Genomic DNA, 18,984 nt, shown 5'->3' on the forward strand with positions numbered 1-18,984 from the left:
GAATCTCGACATATGTCCTCTGGCTAAATGAAACCACGTTTGTGAGGGGTTGTTTTCTGCTTCTATGCACAGTGGTGCCAAAGATAACCGCAGCAGATTCCCTTGTGTTTGTTAATGATGGAGATTGAGAGTTTCAAAGGTGATACCTTAATCCTCTTTCTGGGCAGAGTGATTCTGCGAATGCTTCACTGGACTATATGTTCTCATTTGCAATTGATTTGTTTATTTCTCTTCTGGTTCTTTTACTTTGCGGCGGTCCTGAAATTTGAAGAAATTACTGAAGAAATTATTGCCAGGAGGTACACCACCGTGACATTGATAATTGAGCACAAGGTATTGGAGAATACAAGTCGAGGCACACTGTTGCCCACAATGTGTGTTTCTATCTATGCAAAATAAGCAGCAATCAAAGAGAGATTTATCAGAAAATTGAAACAAAAATAAACTCTGTGTTAGTCTACATTACTTGGCTTTTGGCCACATTGAGATGGACATACATGGGAGTAGAATAATGATCCCTGATGAAGCATTTGCTTATGAGGAAGGGTTGCACAGGTTGGACTTGTATCCATTTGGAAGAATGAGGGGTTATCTTATTGCAACTATAAGATTCTGAAGAGACTTGAAAGGGTGGATGTACTACAGAATAGGCAGGCCCAGCAATAATACAATTGATACTGCATTAACTGTCAACGAATGATGTGCTGCAGTCCTGGAGTATGAATAGAAGTTACTAGTTAATGAGGGATGAATAATTAACAGAAAACGCCAGAGGCACTAAGTAGGCCAGACAACATCTGTTGAGAGCACAGGTCAGTTGATGTTTTGGATATGAATCTTTCCTCAGAACTGGAAAGTATTACCAACGAGTGACATTTAAAAAGGAGAAAGGGTGAAAAATAAAGCACAATTAACATCCAAGAGGAGAAGAAGTAGAATGTGGCGATTGGCCAGGGCTTTGGGGAGACCACATCTGGAGTACTGTGTGCAGTTTTGGTCTGCAAATCTTCCAAAAACTACCTCCCGAAAATTCACATGCTGGGACATCTGTCTTGCAACTTTGACACCTTGGATCGGACCCGAGACAAGGACTTGTCAAAACTTGAATAAAACTGCAACATGTGGCAACTCAAGCCAAGCCCTGCAGAAACAGTACCCAGCTTATTCCGTCTTCACAATGCAAAAGCTAATAAAGAGTTCAATATCCAAATGAATGGCTACAAGTTAAAGCATCGCCCAACTCCAACATACCTCGGAGTGACCTGAGATAGGACGCTAACTTTCCGGGAACACCTAAAACCAACTGCAGCCAAGGTCAAATCCAGAAACAACTTGATTGCCAAACAAGCTGACTCATGGTGGGTGCTGCTGCCATCACCCTCTGAATCTCAGCGCAGCAACAAAATACTGCACCCCCATTTGGTCAAGATCGTTTCACACATACACAATTCATAACCAGCTGAATGTTACCATGCGTATCAGTACTGGAATATTACGTTCATTACCACTCCCTTGACTCCTTGTATATTGAAGACTGGGATAGACAGACTTTTGAGTGTTCGAATTGTTAAAGGGAGATAGGGCAATGGGTTAGGAAGCATGAGAGTCTGAGAAATCAAAACAGCTGTCAGTGGCTCATAGCTGGTGGGAAGAAAGAACAGGCCAACACCAAGACTGCTGATCTTGCTACCAACATGTTGTTCCAAAGGATCCCCACCCAAACCAGTAATCACACCCCGTTCCCTTATGCTTTGAATTACCTCAAGATCCATCTTGTGTTGCCAGCACCTACTGTTCCAATGAAGCTCAGTGCAAGATCAAGGGACAACATTTCCTTTTTCTATTGGGCAATTTTCAGTCCACTGGCCTTCATATTGATTTTAACATGTTTATACTTGAAATATAGCTCCTGTTTTCTCTCAGGCTGACTGTGTACAATAGGTGTGCTGGTGTGTTCTCTCAACATACGCTGTCATGGCTTGAGGGTCTCCTGTATTTGCTAGTCTTTGTTTCTGGGATCTGCAGCATTTCACTTTGCATTCAGGATGAACTATTGCCCTATTTTAGTAAACTACATACTGGCGGTCCGGTGCTGCAATATCTCTTTGAATTGGTGCAATACTAAACATGAGTTTGTTAATACAGGGTATAGTCAAGCCATGTAAAAGTGAAGCACACTTTCTTTCTGTTTTTGTATTTAACATACTTGATATTTATTGATTCTGATTGGTGCTCTGTCTTGTTTCAGCCATTACCCAAAGCAGCAATTCACCATCGTTGCTGATACACCAGAAAACCTTCGCCTGAAGCAACAAAGTGAACTGCAGAGTCAGGTAATTGTCAACATAAACTGTTGTCTGTAGTTGTACACTAATTGCTAGAGGTTCAACAGTTTAAAAGAAGTATAAATGACATTAAGTTTCTCCCTTTTGTTCTCCAAGGTAAGCAGAATGCGTAAGTTACATTTCTCCATGTTTTTCCATTAAATTATGCCCTTATTAAGCAGAGGGACATTAGCACTGTTTTTCATCTTTGTCTTGTTGTAAAACAGTCCTAGGTTTGACATAGTATGAATCAGGGGAAAACCACCTTTTGTGATCCTTTCTCCCTCGGTCTCCTTATGCTTAGAGTTTCCATTGGTGAAAAAAATTGTATTTTTATCTTGGTACCACACCCAGCTAGTCTGTCTTCCTTAGGCTGTAAATATTTTGCTGCTTGCTCAACAGTCATTACAATTAAACTGGGACCTGGCCTCGCCTGACAGCCCGCGACATATTTTTCAAAATTCTGACCATGCAGTCTTCAACAGTTAAGCTGAAAGACATGAGTGGGCTGCATCAAAATGCCTCGGGGGGGCCACATTTGGCCTGTGGGCTGGAGTTTGGACAAGCATTGCCCAGACCTGGAGTTCACTGTCAAGCTCCTTGTCTCTCTGCCATTCTTTCTCCTTTATGACATTCCTTATGTGGCATGATGGTGGTGATCCGGTGAAGCACCTTGCGGTATTTTGCTACATTAAAGGTTCTATATATAGGCAAGTTACTGTTTCATCAACCTACATTTTGAGAAATCTGTCAAATGTTTAGCAATGAGGATACAAGAGAAACATTTGAGAACTAAAATCCCAGAGAAGAAATAAGATGTATTTTTATTTTCATTCATTTATTGGAAGTGGGCATTGCTGGGAAATTTTCAGTCCACTGGCCTTCATATTGATTTTAACATGTTTAGACTTGAAATATAGCTCCTGTTTTCTCTCAGGCTGGCTGTATACAATAGGTGTGCTGGTGTGTTCTCTCAACATATGCTGTCATGGCTTGAGAGTCTCCTGTATTTTCTGGTCTTGATGTTTCTGGGATCTGCAGCATTTCACTTTGCATTCAGGATGAGTGATTGCCCTGTTTTAGTTAACTACATACATCTCTTTGAATTGGTGCAACACTAAACACGAGTTTAGCCAGCATTTACTGAGCATCCCTAATTGCCTTCAATAAGGCCTTGAATTGCTGCAGTGTGGTGAATTTGTTGCTACAATGTTGTGAGGGAGGGAGCTTCAGAATTTTGATCCAGTGATGGTGAAGGAACTGTGACATAGTGGTGTGTGTGGTTTGGAGGACAACTTGCAGGTGGTGGGTGTTCCATTGCATCCACTGCCTTTGCCTTTGGAGGTGATAAACATTGTGGGTATGGGAGGTGCTGTCAAAAGGACCTTGGTGAGTTTCTGCAGTGTATCTGGTAGATTGTACACAATGCTGCCATTATGCCTTGTTTGTAGAAAGAGTGAATGTTTAATGGGGTGCCAATCAAGCAAGCTGCTATGTCTTGGATGGTGTCCAATGTTTAGAGTATTTTTGGAGCTACATTCATCCAGGCAGGTGGAGAGTATTCTATCACATGCCTGACGTGATGGCCCCGATGGAGTACATCTGGGGTGCCTTTGACAGCATATGGCTGAAAAAAATGACAAGGTATCGGACTTGTCACTTTTAGAATCTGTTTGCATTGCATAGTGGTTTTTACCTCCATGTAATAGTTTTCTTGAGCCTTATTTTCTACCTCATGCAGTGATGCTAATGTTATTTATGGCGATACAAAACTGTTGCCCCAAATGTTGCAGTTGCAGACGGATTTATATGCACAAGTCGTGTCTGTGGTATTGTTTTTCCTTGGCCTTGATACAGTGGAACCAAAGCATAAATAATGCACAGAGGCCCCGTCAGCGCTGCAACTGAAGCTACGAACTATAATCCACTTTCTTGATATTTCCGGTTCTTTCTTTATTAATATTTATCCAGTTCCTTTTGAAAATGCTCTATTCTCTGCCTATGTGATCAATTATAGCAACATGTTCCAATAATGGATTCAAACATCTGAAAGGTTGAATTAAAGAAATAAGGGAGTGGGCTGCCATCCAGTTCCATTATTTTCCTCACTTACAGCTATAGATAAACATGAAATTTGAGATCATTTTGTCGCTGTTCGTGCATAATTAAAGCTATTTTTCTTCCTTCAGATCATCTTCTGTTTTCAGCAAGTTTATATACAAACCATGCGTAACAAACAGAATAATCTTCCCCTCAACTGAACGGACTTTGTCCATTCCCTGTATATGAACACAAATGAATGCAAGTGTCTACCCTAGGTGTTCTTTAGCTGTGTACAACAAAAATAATTGCACCAGTGAGAACTTGGCATTTAACTTAACAGTGAATTTTTCTCTATTGGAGGATAAATATTAGTGCACTTGGTTTCTCATTGTCCACAATTCTTTAATCAACACACTGCACTTAGTTTTTAAATGGAGAGGCTGGGGGAGGAGATGTGATCAAAGATCTTTGCAAATGGGATTTTCTAAACAGGCTGCTCCTGTGAGGTAAATGAGAGCGATTCTCATTTCCCCAGCAGCTAGATGGTTTAGTTAAAATCACAAACTTCTTGTCTAGAAAACTGAAGGCATGAATCCTTATTTTAATATTTGAGCTCATCTGATTTTTTTTTTCCCCCCAAACGTTTCCTTTGGGATCAGCTCTGTGGTATTGTCTCTTCAAAAAAAAATGCCCTATGTTTTCCAGCGTTAGACAGTGTCCCTGTAGCATCTGCAATTCAATTAAAATAGTTCCTGTTGGAGATGGCTCAACTAATTAATGTGTGACGAATAACTGAACGGCACACATCACACAGTCCCCACATCACAGTCTTTGCTGAGTTGGGTAATCTCAGTGATGGCTGTAGTGGGATACCTCAAGCAGCTGTGATCTCCCTGGGTTAGGAAGTGGATAATTGTCTGTAGTTCCTGTTGCCGCTTGCTGTCCAGCAACCTATGCTGGAGTTGTGACAGGCTGCGGACAGCTGTGGGTCTTGGCAGTGGGCAAAGGATTCTCTTTTCTGAAGTAGTGGAGGGTGCCTTGTGGTTGTAGAACTGTACCATGCAAGCTCTGTTCAGCAGGATTGGAAGAAAGAAAATTGGGAGAAAAGAGGAAAAAACAAAGACAACAGTAAATGTTGTCTCGTGTTTTGTGATCTAAGTGCCCCGAGTCTGTTCCATTCACTCTGAATGTGTAATGGGCTAAAAATAGGGAAAAGCCACAGATTGGAAAAATCTATTTACTTAGTTCTCCAAAAATGAACTCAAAAATGTTTGAAGCACTGTTAATTTAGAAGTTATTTTTCAAAGAAATTCACTGTTTCTGAACAATGTTTCTCATAATGCTGTGTGAGACTTCAACAGTGTTCAAAACTGTAAGTTTCCATTTAAAGAAGTATAGATTTCCTGAAGCTTCACTTTTTAAAAAGAAAGCTGAACTTGCAAAGCTACCACTAATAACGCAATTATTGAAAATATATTCCAGGAATAGCAATGTAGATCCACGAGGCTTTGGGAAAGAGCCATTCAGTCCTTTTGCACAGATTGTGGTGTATTTTTTTAGTGTAGAGCATGAAGCTTGAGCATTTGGGTAATCACACATTGCCAGCTAGCTGATGATAAAATTGAACTGAGCGAGCTTGTATAGCAGTTAACATGCATGAGTCAGTGAAAGTGAACAAAATAATATTTTTCAAGGGGTACCTTATTCATGAAAAACGAAAGCCTAAATTGCATCAAAATGTATAATCATTTTTGTCTCTGCCATCGTAGCATTATGATGAAAATGGTTAATGGCAGTTCTGACTCATGCTACTTAAGTAAAATGCATTTACTGGCAGCTCCCTTGGTGATGTGCTATCCTTTTGAATCTTTTAAAGAAATCCATCTTCCTTATCTATGTGTTGTCCCTCAAGGACATACGCAGGTACAGGATCAGTTTCCATAAGTTATCGATTCTACCGCACGGTAGGTTGTTGCATGAGGTTAAATCTCATGGGATCCAGGGGGAGGTAGCCAATTGGGAACACAATTGGCTTGACGACAGAGGGTGGTTGCAGAGGGTTGTTTTTCAAACTGGAGGCCTGTGACCAGCGGTGTGCCTCTGGGATTGGTGCTGGGTCCACTGTTAATTGTCATTTATATTAATGATTTGGATGAGAATATAGGAGGCATGGTTAGTAAGTTTGCAGATGACACCAAGATTGGTGGCATAATGGACAGTGAAGAAGGTTATCTCGGATTGCAGCGAAATCTTGATCAATTGGGCCAGTGGGCTGATGAATGGCAGATGGAGTTTAATTTAGATAACTGCGAGGTGATGCATTTTGGTAGATCGAATCGGGGCAAGACCTACTCGATTAATGGTAGGGCATTGGGGAGAGTTATAGAACAAAGAGATCTCGGAGTACAAGCTCATGGCTCCTTGAAAGTGGAGTCACAGGTGGGCAGGGTGATGACAAAGGCATTCGGTATGCTTGGTTTCATTGGTCAGAACATTGAATACAGGAGTTGGGATGTCTTGTTGAAGCTGTACAAGACAGTGGTAAGGCCACACGTGGCATACCGTGTACAGTTCTGGTTACCCTATTATAGAAAGGATATTATTAAACTAGAAAGTGTGCAGAAAAGATTTACTAGGATGCTACCAGGACTTGATGTTTGAGTTATAAGGAGAGGTTGGATAGACTGGGACTTTTTTCAGGAGTGTAAGGAGGCTTAGGAGTGATCTTATAGAGGTCTATGAAATAATGAGGGGCATAGATAAGGTAGATAGTCAACATCTTTTCCCAAAGGTAGGGCAGTCTAAAACTAGAGGGCATAGGTTTAAGGTGAGAGGGGAGAGATACAAAATGGTTCAGAGGGGCAATTTTTTCCAGAGGGTGGTGGGTGTCTGGAATGAGCTGCCAGAGGCAGGAGGAGAAGTGGGTATAATTTTGTCTTTTCAAAAGCATTTAGACAGTAAGATGGGTGTAGAGGGCTATGGGCCAAACAACGGCAATTGGGACTAGCTTAGTGGTAGAAACTGGGTGACAAGTACAAGTTGGGTCGAAGAGCCTGTTTCCATGCTGTAAACCTCTATGACTCTGTGACCTCTCCCTCACTCCCTTTCACAGTAGCTTCATTGCTGTGTTAATGTAAGCAGACTTGTGACAATAATAAATAAACTTCAAAAAAATCTTTTAAACCCCTTGACTCTTTCAGTGCTATCAGCCTCTTGTATGACATTACATCGTGGATTAGTCATTCTGTCCTCCAACTCAACTTCGTAAACACCAAAAATCATTGTTTTCAACCTCCGTCATGAACTCTGTTTCTTTTTCACTGACTACATTCCGCTCCTTGGCAACCATTTCAATCTGAGTCAGTGTGCGTGCAAGATTGCCATTCTGTTGAATCCTGAGCTGAGCTTTAATTTCACTTCTATCTCATGCTGGATCACATTTCCACCTCTGCAACGTTGTCCCCCTGTATCTCTCTCCATACCCAAACTCTTTGTAATTTGAAACCCTTATTCATCTTTTCATTTTGTCCAGAATTGACCCCAGTGTGCTCTTTGCTCGCCTTCCATCTGGTACCCAATAGAGACTGCAACACAAACTTTCCTTGCCTATTTTTTTGATTTGATTTATTACTGTCACATGTATTAGCATACAGTGAAAAGTATTGTTTCTTGCGCGCTATACAGACAAAGCATACCATTCATAGAGAAGGAAACAAGATAATGCAGAATGTAGTGTTAGTCATAGCTAGGGTGTAGCAAAAGATCAACTTAGTGCGAGGTAACTCCATTCAAAGGTCTGACGGCAGCAGGGAAGAAGCTGTTCTTGAGTCGGTTGGTACGTGACACCCGACTTTTCTAGCTTTTCCCCTGACGAAAGAAGGTGGAAGAGAGAATATCCGGGTTGCATGGGGCCCTTAATTATGCTGGCTGGTTTGCCGAGGTAGCGGGAAGTGTAGACATGTCAATGGATGGGAGGCTGGTTTTTCTCTCCACTCACCATTACCCTTCCTCACTAAACTGCAGCAGCTCCATGTCCCTCAATGTTTTAAATTTAATACCCCTATGCCCCCACTGGCTAACCTCTTCATGACTTGGGTGAGCAGTTTCCATTCATGTAGTTACTTTGCAGTTTCTGAAGAAAGAAGTAGTCTTCACCATGTCACGTATACATCAAAGTCAGGTTTGAGCCCAGATTATGAGCCTATAATTTACTAAACTCAGCAATGTTCAGTTTTATCTCATTATGGCTGTCATTGAATTTTAAAAAGGCAAATATGATATACTGGCAATAGAGTAAAATTGAATGCACTTAATTAAGCTCCCATGGCAGGAATAAAACACTATTTATCAGTTGGGATGACAGCAGGCCACACGTGAATTTATCACTGCAATCTTGAACCCCCGAGAAAGATTGAATATTTTGATGATTACAGGATAACATCAGATTGTCTGATGGATGAGTTATCCTCTGACTTTTTCCTTGTCTTTGATACATTTGAATATACCCCTTTTCCCCATTGCAACTCTGTTGTGATCTCTTCTGTGACTATGGCACACCCTGAAAAAAAATACATCACATTGCTGTCAGCAATTTCTCCTCAGTCAATTTGTTCAACTCCAGTGTAGCCCAAGGCTTCTTTCTTGCTTCTACCATCTTTATATGCCATCTCTGTGCTATGATGAGAAGATGGAGTGGCGATTGTGGCGATTTTCAGCTTGTATTTGCCGTACGAGAATGGCAACAAAGAACAATACAGCACAGGAACAGGCCCTTCGGCCCTCCAAGTCCGCGCTGCTCCCTGGTCCAAACGAGACCATTCTTTTGTATCCCTCCATTCCCACTCCGTTCATGTGGCTATCTAGGTAAGTCTTAAACGTTCCCAGTGTGTCCGCCTCCACCACCTTGCCCGGCAGCGCATTCCAGGCCCCCACCACCCTCTGTGTAAAATACGTCCTTCTGATATCCGTGTTAAACCTCTCCCCCCTCACCTTGAACCTATGACCCCTCGTGAACGTCACCACCGACCTGGGAAAAAGCTTCCCACCGTTCACCCTATCTATGCCTTTCATAATTTTATACACCTCTATTAGGTCACCCCTCCTCCTCCGTCTTTCCAGTGAGAACAACCCCAGTTTCCCCAATCTCTCCTCATAACTAAGCCCTTCCATACCAGGCAACATCCTGGTAAACCTCCTCTGCACTCTCTCTAAAGCCTCCATGTCCTTCTGGTAGTGTGGCGACCAGAACTAGGCGCAGTATTCCAAATGCGGCTGAACCAACGTTCTATACAACTGCAACATCAGACCCCAACTTTTATACTCTATGCCCCGTCCTATAAAGGCAAGCATGCCATATGCCTTATTCACTACCTTCTCTGTGGTCAGCAAATCATGTGCTGGGGATGGAAGTGGTGTTCCTGGGGGGTAGTGTGCCGAGGGCTTTGAGGGGGGGAACTTGCAGGTACGGGCAGAGGGGTGGGGAGAATACTTCCAAGAAATTGAGAGAATCGGGAAATTTCTCTGGAGAGAGTCATGTTTACTGAATACACATTGGCAAGGTTTACAACAGCTTTTTAAAAATGTGTTTCAGTCTACGGGGTCCTGCCGGGGGTGCAGCTGGAGGAGAGGGACATGCCCTGGCAGTGAAACAGGTTGGTGCTGCCAGGTTGGCATTGGCTAGTACTACCCTGGCAGTGCCAACCTGTGCCAGGGGTGAGAGTGGCGTTCCTCTGGGGGTAGTGTGCTGCGGCCTTTGAAGGGGGGAACCTGCAAGCTCAGGCAGGGAGGATACTTCCACTGATATCTCCACGGTGGGGAGTTGAGCTTTTGATCTTCGGTTCTGTTCAGGGCACCCTTTAACAATGGTGCCCCGGTCTCTGTGGAGCTGGCCTTGCTGGCTCTCTCAGTTCCTGCCCCACCAGTGTGACTGCTTAAACCACACCCACTTTTTTTTTTGTCTTTCAGAGAGGCTCAAGATCTGGAGTGAAAACTGGCCTTTGCAGCTGGAGAACTGCACACCAGTTTTCAGTCAGAGCCTGGCGCTTTATATGCTGCCAGGATTTTGCCTGCTTTCTCCTGCAATGCCTTGGCTGTTATTGTACTCCGTGTTTTTCTGACATCATAGGTCACCACTTAATTGCCTCTAAACTTAACTTCACCATTCTCCTTGATTGCCACTTCATGGTATGTCCAGAATCTTGATCTGCCTCTCCTTGTGATACAACCAATAAGTCATCCAGGAATTAAGTTAACTTCCCCAATCAATCATATTAATAACACATTCTTCCACTTACAATGTTGCCACGTTATTCTTTGTTTCTCAGTTCCTTGTTGCCAAAATTCATACTTTTATCCCGTCGAGGTTCAATTTGTCTTCTCTTAACATTTTTTATAAACTGGGTTCTGGCCTTGGAGTTATAACTGATTTATAATGCCAGTGACCATAATTCCTATAATCCAATCATCCACCTAATTTTTCTCAGAACCTGTCTTCAAGGTTCTTGTTTATCCTGTGAAATCCCATTATGGCTTTGTGCTAACATATGTCTGATCTGCTCCTGTACATCTTTCAACTGAGCTCTCCACTTTATACTGTTTCACTATCAATGATTATTTTTTGTCACTATGCCCCTGCCTTCTAAATTCTCTCCATGCATTTCTCAATCTTGACACCTACCTTCCTTCTATCAATAATGTATTAAAACTCTCTTCAGCTGTATCTTCACCTCCATGCAACCTTTGGATTTTCCCTTTATACTTCCTGTTCCGTCTATTTATTTTCTCTGCCAACTATTTTGGAGCATGCAGTGTTTCAAAAATTATTAATGAACTATCACAGAATACACTTTTTAGTGTGTCGCATCAGGAATATCTTTGCTGACACAAGTCATTGTGCTCAGAAAAATTATGCACATTTTGAGATGTTCTTTTAATGTAATCCTAAAAATGCAAACGTTTTCCCTCTCTTTTATCTTTATCTTTGCCTTTCCTGTCTTCTTTCTTTCTTATCAAAACTGCAGGGAATAAAAGTGACAAAGCCACTGTTGGTATTGTTAAAAAGGATACCTTTGGACGTGTCTATATTAATATGGCTTCCTTGATAATCTTAGCCCAAGGACATCACTGCAAGAGTTCCTCAAGGTAGTGATCTAGGCCCAAACATCAACCGCTGCTTCATCAATGACCTTCCCTCTATCTTAAGGTCAGATTGCAAAGTGATCAGTTTCATCCAAAAAAATGAAACCGTCCATTCTTGCATTCAGTAGGACCTGAACAACACTCAGACTTGGGCTCATAAATAGAAAGTAATATTTGTGCTACACAAATAATCAGGCAATGGTCATCTTCAACAAATGCTAGTCTAATCACCTCTCAAAGAACAAAGAAAATTACAGTACAGGAATAGGCCCTTCGGCCTTCCAAGCCTGCACCGACCATGCTGCCCGACTTGACTAAAAAAAACCCTACCCTTCCGGGGACCATATCCCTCTATTCCCATCCTATTCATGTACTTGTCAACATGCCCCTTAAAAGTCACTACCGTATCCGCTTCCACTACCTCCCCCGGCAATGAGTTCCAGGCACCTACCACCCTCTGTGTAAAAAAAACTCTGCCTTGTACATCTCCTTTAAACCTTGTCCCTCGTACCTTAAACCTGTGACCCCTAGTAATTGACTCTTCCACCCTGGGAAAAAGCTTCTAACTATCCATTCTGTCCATGCCTCTCATAATCTTGTAGACTTCTATCAGGTACTTCTATCAAGGACTCCTCCTTGACATTCAACAGCATTACCATTGCTGAGCCACGCACCATCAATGTTCTTGGGGTGTAGCTGGCGAGAGAGGATGTGGTAGTGGTGTGGTCAACAGTGACCAGAAATTTAACTGTATTAGCCACATAATGCTGTGGCAAACACAACACATCTAAGGTTGGGTGTGCTGCGATGAGTGACTCAACTCCTGACTTCCCTCATAGCCTGTCCACCATCGTGTCAGTGTCATGATAGAATACTCTCCACTCTATTCAAGAAGTTCAACACCATCCAGGATAAAGCAATCTGGTTGACTGACACCCCATGTACAGCCTTGTGCGTTCATTCCTTCCAATAGTAGTTCAGTATGGCTGCAGTATGTACTGTCTACAAGATGCACTGCAAAGCCTCACACAGCCTCCTTCAACAGCACCACTCAAACCTGTAATCCCTTGAAGTACAAGGACAGCAGGCACATGGGAACACTGTCATCTGCAAGAGCTCTCCCCCCCCCCCCCCCCCCCCCCCCCCCCACCCCTACCCCAAGTCACCTGCCATCTTGACTTGGAACTATGTCTGTGTTTCTTCATTGTTGCTGGTAAAAATCCAGGAATTTCCTACCTAATAGCATTGTCAGAGCACCAATACCTCATAGGGTGCAGCAACTCAAAAGGTTGGCAGTTATGGATGAGCAATAAATGCCGGCCTTACCAGTAATACCACATACTGGAAATGAATTTTAAAAAAAATTATTCTGTTCATTTTTCATTGAAAAATAATTGATTGTGGTGTTGTACTCCTAAACAGTATGAGTAACACATGGCTGAGTTCCAGACTTGGTACTGAGCAAAAGTGCTGAAAGCTGCCAGATTGTGCCTCCTCCTCCAATTCCCTTTTGTGATTTAACAGTGCTACATTTTAGCTGATTATCCTGTGTTTCTGCAGTGAACGTGAAAGCGTTATAGTAAGTCTCAGTTACTGCTCAGATACACATACATTGAATGGCAATATAATGTGATATTTGGAAGCTAACCAAAATGAGGCTATGTAAATAGTTCACTTCTAGCCAAATAAGGTGGTTCATTCCCATCTGTACTTTCCTGGCTATTTAAGTATGGGCAGCTTCTTGCTTGTGACACAATTTGCTCCCAATCTCTTGTGACAGCTGTCCCCCAGCTTGTTGGTTTCTTTCTCGCCTGTGCTTCTGCACTCCTTGTTAATTCATTTCACTCTTGGCAATTCCCTCTTTACCTTCAGCTTGTAACTTGGCTTCTTCATTCAGCTTACAGCTCATTTCCATTTTCTCCCCACCTACATCTTCATCTGCTCAGTTGTCTCTATCTAATCAATGGCGTTTATGAAATGTATTGATGACATACTGGCATGATAATCTGAATACTTATTTAAGTGAAATTACTGTATCTTCCCTGAACAATATATAAAAAAAATACTTTTTCTCACGCATTCAACTTTAGATTGGTGTATCACTTTACAGAGTGCAATCTTAAGAACATGATCATAAGGTAAACCATGTCATTGTGTTGATGTTTTGGTCAGAAGCTGTTTGCCCAGTCGCTCTAATAATGTTTTGCTCTGAGCTGCAGTTTCTTGGTCAGGTTATCCATGGCTTCTTGTTCATTTCAGGCCCTAATTTGAAACATTGTGGTGAATGTCTTGGATGATTCTCAGTGACTACAATCCATGAAAGCTGTTTATTCTAAATACAGTTCCACCTGTACAACCTGTAGATTATTCTTCTGCTCTCTGCTGTGTCAAGAGGGTAAATGCCAAAAAGCTACTTGTCTATGAGGCCATCCACAGCTGTAATTTCTATCAGGGGACATTGGCTAGCAGTAGCGCTAGTAAGTAGTGAGAGATTTTTCTCTCTTCAGTTCATTGTCACTGTGACTTATTGTAACACCAATTGCTGACTTTCCAGTTTTGATCTGCTAACTTAGTCGAACCCATGGGCTGGATTTTATTAAAGATTGGGGTCAGATTGGAGGTGGCTGGGCATACAATTTGACACTCTTCGCTTCGATGCTGCCTTCCTGCCATGATTCTGACCCAGAACCGCATTGAATGCAGAGAGCTTGGCATCAGATTGTCAGAGACCCAGGGTAATGCCTATGTTCAAATCCCACCTCAGCAGATAGTGAAATTTGAATTCAATAGAAAATCTGGAATTAAAAATCTAATGATGACCATGAAACCATTGTTGTTTGTCATTTAAAAAAAAACACCTGATGTCCATTTAGGGAAGGACATCTGCCATCCTCACCTGGACTGGCCTACATGCGATTCCAGATCCACAGCAATGTGATCAATGTGATCCTAGTCCAGGATTCTCTAAAGGTAAACTTGCAGGTTGAGTCCGTAATTAAGAAAGCAAATGTAATGTTGTCATTTATCTCAAGAGGCTTGGAATACAAAAGCAGGGATGTACTTCTGAGGCTTTATAAAGCACTGGTTAGGCCCCATTTGGAGTACTGTGAGCAATTTTGGGCCCCACACCTCAGGAAGGACATACTGGCACTGGAGCGGGTCCAGCGGAGATTCACACGGATGATCCCAGGAATGGTAGGCCTGACATACGATGAACGTCTGAGGATCGTGGGATTATATTCATTGGAGTTTAGGAGGTTGAGGGGAGATCTGATAGAAACTTACAAGATAATGAACGGCTTAGATAGGATGGACGTAGGGAAGTTGTTTCCATTAACAGGGGAGACTAGGACGCGGGGGCACAGCCTTAGAATAAAAGGGAGTCACTTTAGAACAGAGATGAGGAGAAATTTCTTCAGCCAGAGAGTGGTGGGTCTGTGGAATTCATTGCCACAGAGGGCTGTGGAGGCCGAGACGTTGAGCGTCTTCAAGACAGAAATTGATAAATTCTTGATTTCTCGAGGAATTAAGGGCTATGGGGAGAGAGCGGGTAAATGGAGTTGAAATCAACCATGATTGAATGGTGGAGTGGACTCGATGGGCCGAATGGCCTTACTTCCGCTCCTATGTCTTATGGTCTTATGATTGAGTCTTAAATGACCTAGCAACCATGGTAAATGTGCAGGGTTACAGGGATAGGGTAGGGGGTGGGCTAGGGAAAGATGCTGTTTTGGAGAGTTGGTGCAGAATCAATGGGCCGAAAGGCCTCTTTCTGCGCTATAGAGACTCTATGGTACGGCCCAGTAACTGAAATTCCTGCATGAAGTGCACTGCAGAACAAGTGTGTAACTTTTACTAAATGACAGAAGAGTGGATTTTATCAGATCCATTTGGCGATACTGAAGTGGAAAACTGTTAATGATCCTGAGCTGCATTGACCCCAGTCTATAATATCTGAATAAATGTTGAGATTAGTGAGTAATAGGGATTCAAATGTCTTCATATGTCATAATGCACAATTGGTGAAGCTGAACACATTCAAAGCAGTAAACTAGGTGTTTCAGTGGTTTGTCCTCTGCTCATTTCTCCATGTCCAACAGTCCTATGCATCTCTATTCGGTCACTCCTCCGAGCACTCAATTTTCAATCTCAATGAGAAATTAGCAATATAACTAAGGAAAAAGATGCATGAGGTGGTTTCCCATTACCTTCCTCAAACTAGGTGCAGAATCAAATAAAAGCAAAGAATGCTGGAAATACTCAGCAGATCAGGCAGCATCTGTGGCTGTAATGAAAATGGTGAGCTTACTTAGCATGCTGACGACTGCCCCGCAGCAATTCAATGCTGGGAGCAATGTTAATTGCTTTTAATGTGAAACGTTCACCCCTAACTCGGGAGAAAGTCCTTCCTCAGTCGGTGACCAGAAGCACCAGGCGGGGGCAGCAGCCACTGCTGTGACTCCAGCCAGTTCCGACAAAGAGGAGTCCTAATTTTAATTTTGATTTATTATTGTCTCATCTATTAGTATAGAGTGAAAAATATTGTTTCTTGTGCGCAATACAGACAAAGCATACCATATATAGACAAGGAAACGAGAGAGTACAGCATGTAGTATTACAGTTGCAGCTGGGAAAGATCAACTTAATACGAGGTGGGTTCATTCAAATGTCTGATGGCAGTAGGGAAGAAGCTGTTCTTGAATCGGTTGGTACATGTCCTCAGACTTTTGTATCCTTTTCTTGATGAAAGAAGGTGGATGAGAGTACATCCAGGGTGCGTGTGGTCCTTAATTATGCCCTGCTTTTCCGAGGCAGCGGGAAGTGTAGACAGAGTCAATGGATGGGAGGCTGGTTTGCGTGATGGACTGGGCTTCGTTCACGACCCTCTGTAGTTTTTTGCGGTCTTGGACAGAGTAGGAACCATACTAAGCTGTGATACAACCAGAAAGAATACATTCCATGGTGCGTCTGGAAAAGTTGGTGAGAGTCGTAGAGACCTCCTGAGAAAGTAGAGGCATTGGGGGGCTTTCTTAATTATAGCGCGGGGTGGAGGGACCAGGACAGGTTGTTGGTGATCTGGACACCTAGAAATTTGAAGCGCTCAACTATTTCCACTTCGTCCCCATTGATGTAGACTTGGGCACGTCCTCCACTACGCTTCCTGAAGTCTGTCTCCTTCATTTTGTTGGCATTGAGGGAGCGATTATTGTCGTCGCACCAGTTCAGCAGATTCTCTATCTGTTTCCTTTATTCCATCTCATTATTGTTTGAGATTCGACCCATTATGGTGGTCTCATCAGCAAACTTGAAAATTGAGTTGGTGGGCAATTTGGCTACACAATCGTAGGTGTATAAGGAGTATAGTAAGGGGCTGAGAACACAGTATTGTTGGGCACTGGTGTTGAGGATGATCGTGGAGGAGGTGTTGTTGCCTATCCTTCCTGATTGCGGTCTGAGGGTTGGGAAGTTCAGGAACCAGTTGCAGAGGTTGGAGCCGAACCCCAGGCCATGGAGTTTGGAGATGAGTTTTGTAGGAATCACTTGAGGTGAGTCCAGTGTATCATCAGGCTGGCTGGCTGGCACTGATGATGGGGGTAGAAGGTCGGTCTGAGAGGCAGGCAGCGAGGATAAAGGCAGAAATATGACCTATGGGGTGGGGGAGGTAATCTTCAATGGGCACAAGGCATCTGCAAAGTAAGATTCCCCTCAAACCCCCTCGCAGGGAAGTAGAAAGGTCAGTCCAGTGTTTCATATCAATGATCTTTCATTTTGACAGAAGTATTTTGTTTTTGTATAAATGCACAGCTCCTTCTCTTGAATTTAAGTTGGAACAATTTGTACTGAATTTAATGGAAATATCAGTACCCATATGAAGCAGAACTTGGTTACTTAATTTTAAATCATTTTTGAGCCTTGGGTGGTTAGCTGGCTGAGGAAAATTGGGGCCAATTTTGTAGTCTCCAGCTAGCGTGCAATGACACTGCAATAGGTTTTGAATAGTCTTAAGTAAATTTATTACAATAACCTTAAAGCACTTAAGGTAAGTATGTTCATATGAGTGCTAAATCAATTTGAATCAAAAAGATAAAGACATCTGGATTATGCTCATGAATTCATCTCGCAAGTAATTCATCTTCAATTTTAAAACCAGCTTTATCTTTACTGTATTTTGGAAATGATACAATGTAATATCATTTTTTGATGGCTGACAACTGGTTTTCTACATATGAGTCATGGTAACATGATTAAATTTATCCATGAATATCTGTGTGCCTTTTATATTTTCTTTTATTCATTCTTGGGATGTGGCTGTCAGTGGCAAGGCCAGTAGTTATTGCCTATCCCCAATTCCCCTTGAGAAAGTGGTGGTGAGCTGCCATCTTGATTGAACTGTTGCAGTCTATATGGTGTAGGTATACCCATGATTTTGGCCCAGCGACTGTGAAGGAACAGCAATATATTTCCAAATCAGGATGGTGAGTGGCTTGGAGGGAAACTTGGGGGGTAGTGTTCCTATATGTCTTTCTAGTGTCTTGTCCATCCAGATGGTAGTGATTGTGGGTTTTGAAGGTGCTTTCTAAGGAGGCTTGGTGAGTTCCTGGAGTGTATCTTGTAGATGGTGTACACTGCTGCCACTCTGCATCAGTGGTGGAGGGAGTGAATGTTTGTGGATGGGGTGCCAATCAAGTGGGTTGCTTTCTCCTGGGTGGTGTCAAGCTTCTTGAGTACTGTTGGAGCTGCACCCATCCAGGCAAATGGAGAGTATTCTGTCACACTCCTGATTTATGCCTTGCTAATATTGGATAGGCTTTGGGGAGTCAGGAGGTGAATCACTCGCCTTTTAGGGTTATCTTCCTAAAATGTATTTTTGAAGCTCTGAACTTCCCCCAGAGGTCTGGGCATTGTCTTGACATTTGTGCTTTGAATGTTGACTGTTAATTGCCAACATTTATCCTTCAGACTGTTTCTAGATCCTGTTTGAGCATGCACAATTTTCTAAATGTGTCAGTAGCATATGGATTAATCAGCTGATGGAAAATGACTGTCTCCGTCTCTGACAAAATATGTTTTTCAAAAAATCATGTTTAGTGTTTATTTTAAACAGAGGTTGGTGCAAGAGAGAAAGGAAAATAAACATGAGGGACTGTACTGGTAAAACATCTATTGTACCTTTAATTGATGCTGACCTATAAATACTTCATAATATTCAAAGTGTATTTTATTGAGACATACTGGTAAAACAGCATCTTTCCTCGTTTTAACTTGAATTTTCTTTAAAAAAAAGAATTTTGAAAACAAGTTGGAAGTCTATCAACTAATTGTCACCTATGATGACTTATGACACTCATGATACATGGCTCAAAGAATTGTAAAACACTAGTATTCGCCAGGTTCCCTCGGACAGTTCAGTGCTGCTTACCATATGACGTCACTTACTCAAATATTGCAAGGTTCAGGTTATTCCCCATTTCTCACTGTT

At 42.3% G+C, this 18,984-nt stretch overlaps 1 protein-coding gene across 2 annotated transcripts in view; it reads left to right on the top strand.

Annotated features, from left to right (window-relative positions):
- The window catches only part of nebl (nebulette), a 261,752-nt gene that overhangs the window by 114,650 nt on the left and 128,118 nt on the right, over positions 1-18,984 (top strand). For both annotated transcript variants that reach the window (XM_078234594.1, XM_078234595.1), the window contains exon 3: positions 2,249-2,333. In XM_078234594.1, coding sequence (XP_078090720.1) covers positions 2,249-2,333 — 85 coding nt within the window. The remainder of the gene's footprint in view (positions 1-2,248; positions 2,334-18,984) is intronic.

Source organism: Mustelus asterias, chromosome 2, assembly GCF_964213995.1.
Source record: "Mustelus asterias chromosome 2, sMusAst1.hap1.1, whole genome shotgun sequence".
NCBI lineage: Eukaryota > Metazoa > Chordata > Chondrichthyes > Carcharhiniformes > Triakidae > Mustelus > Mustelus asterias.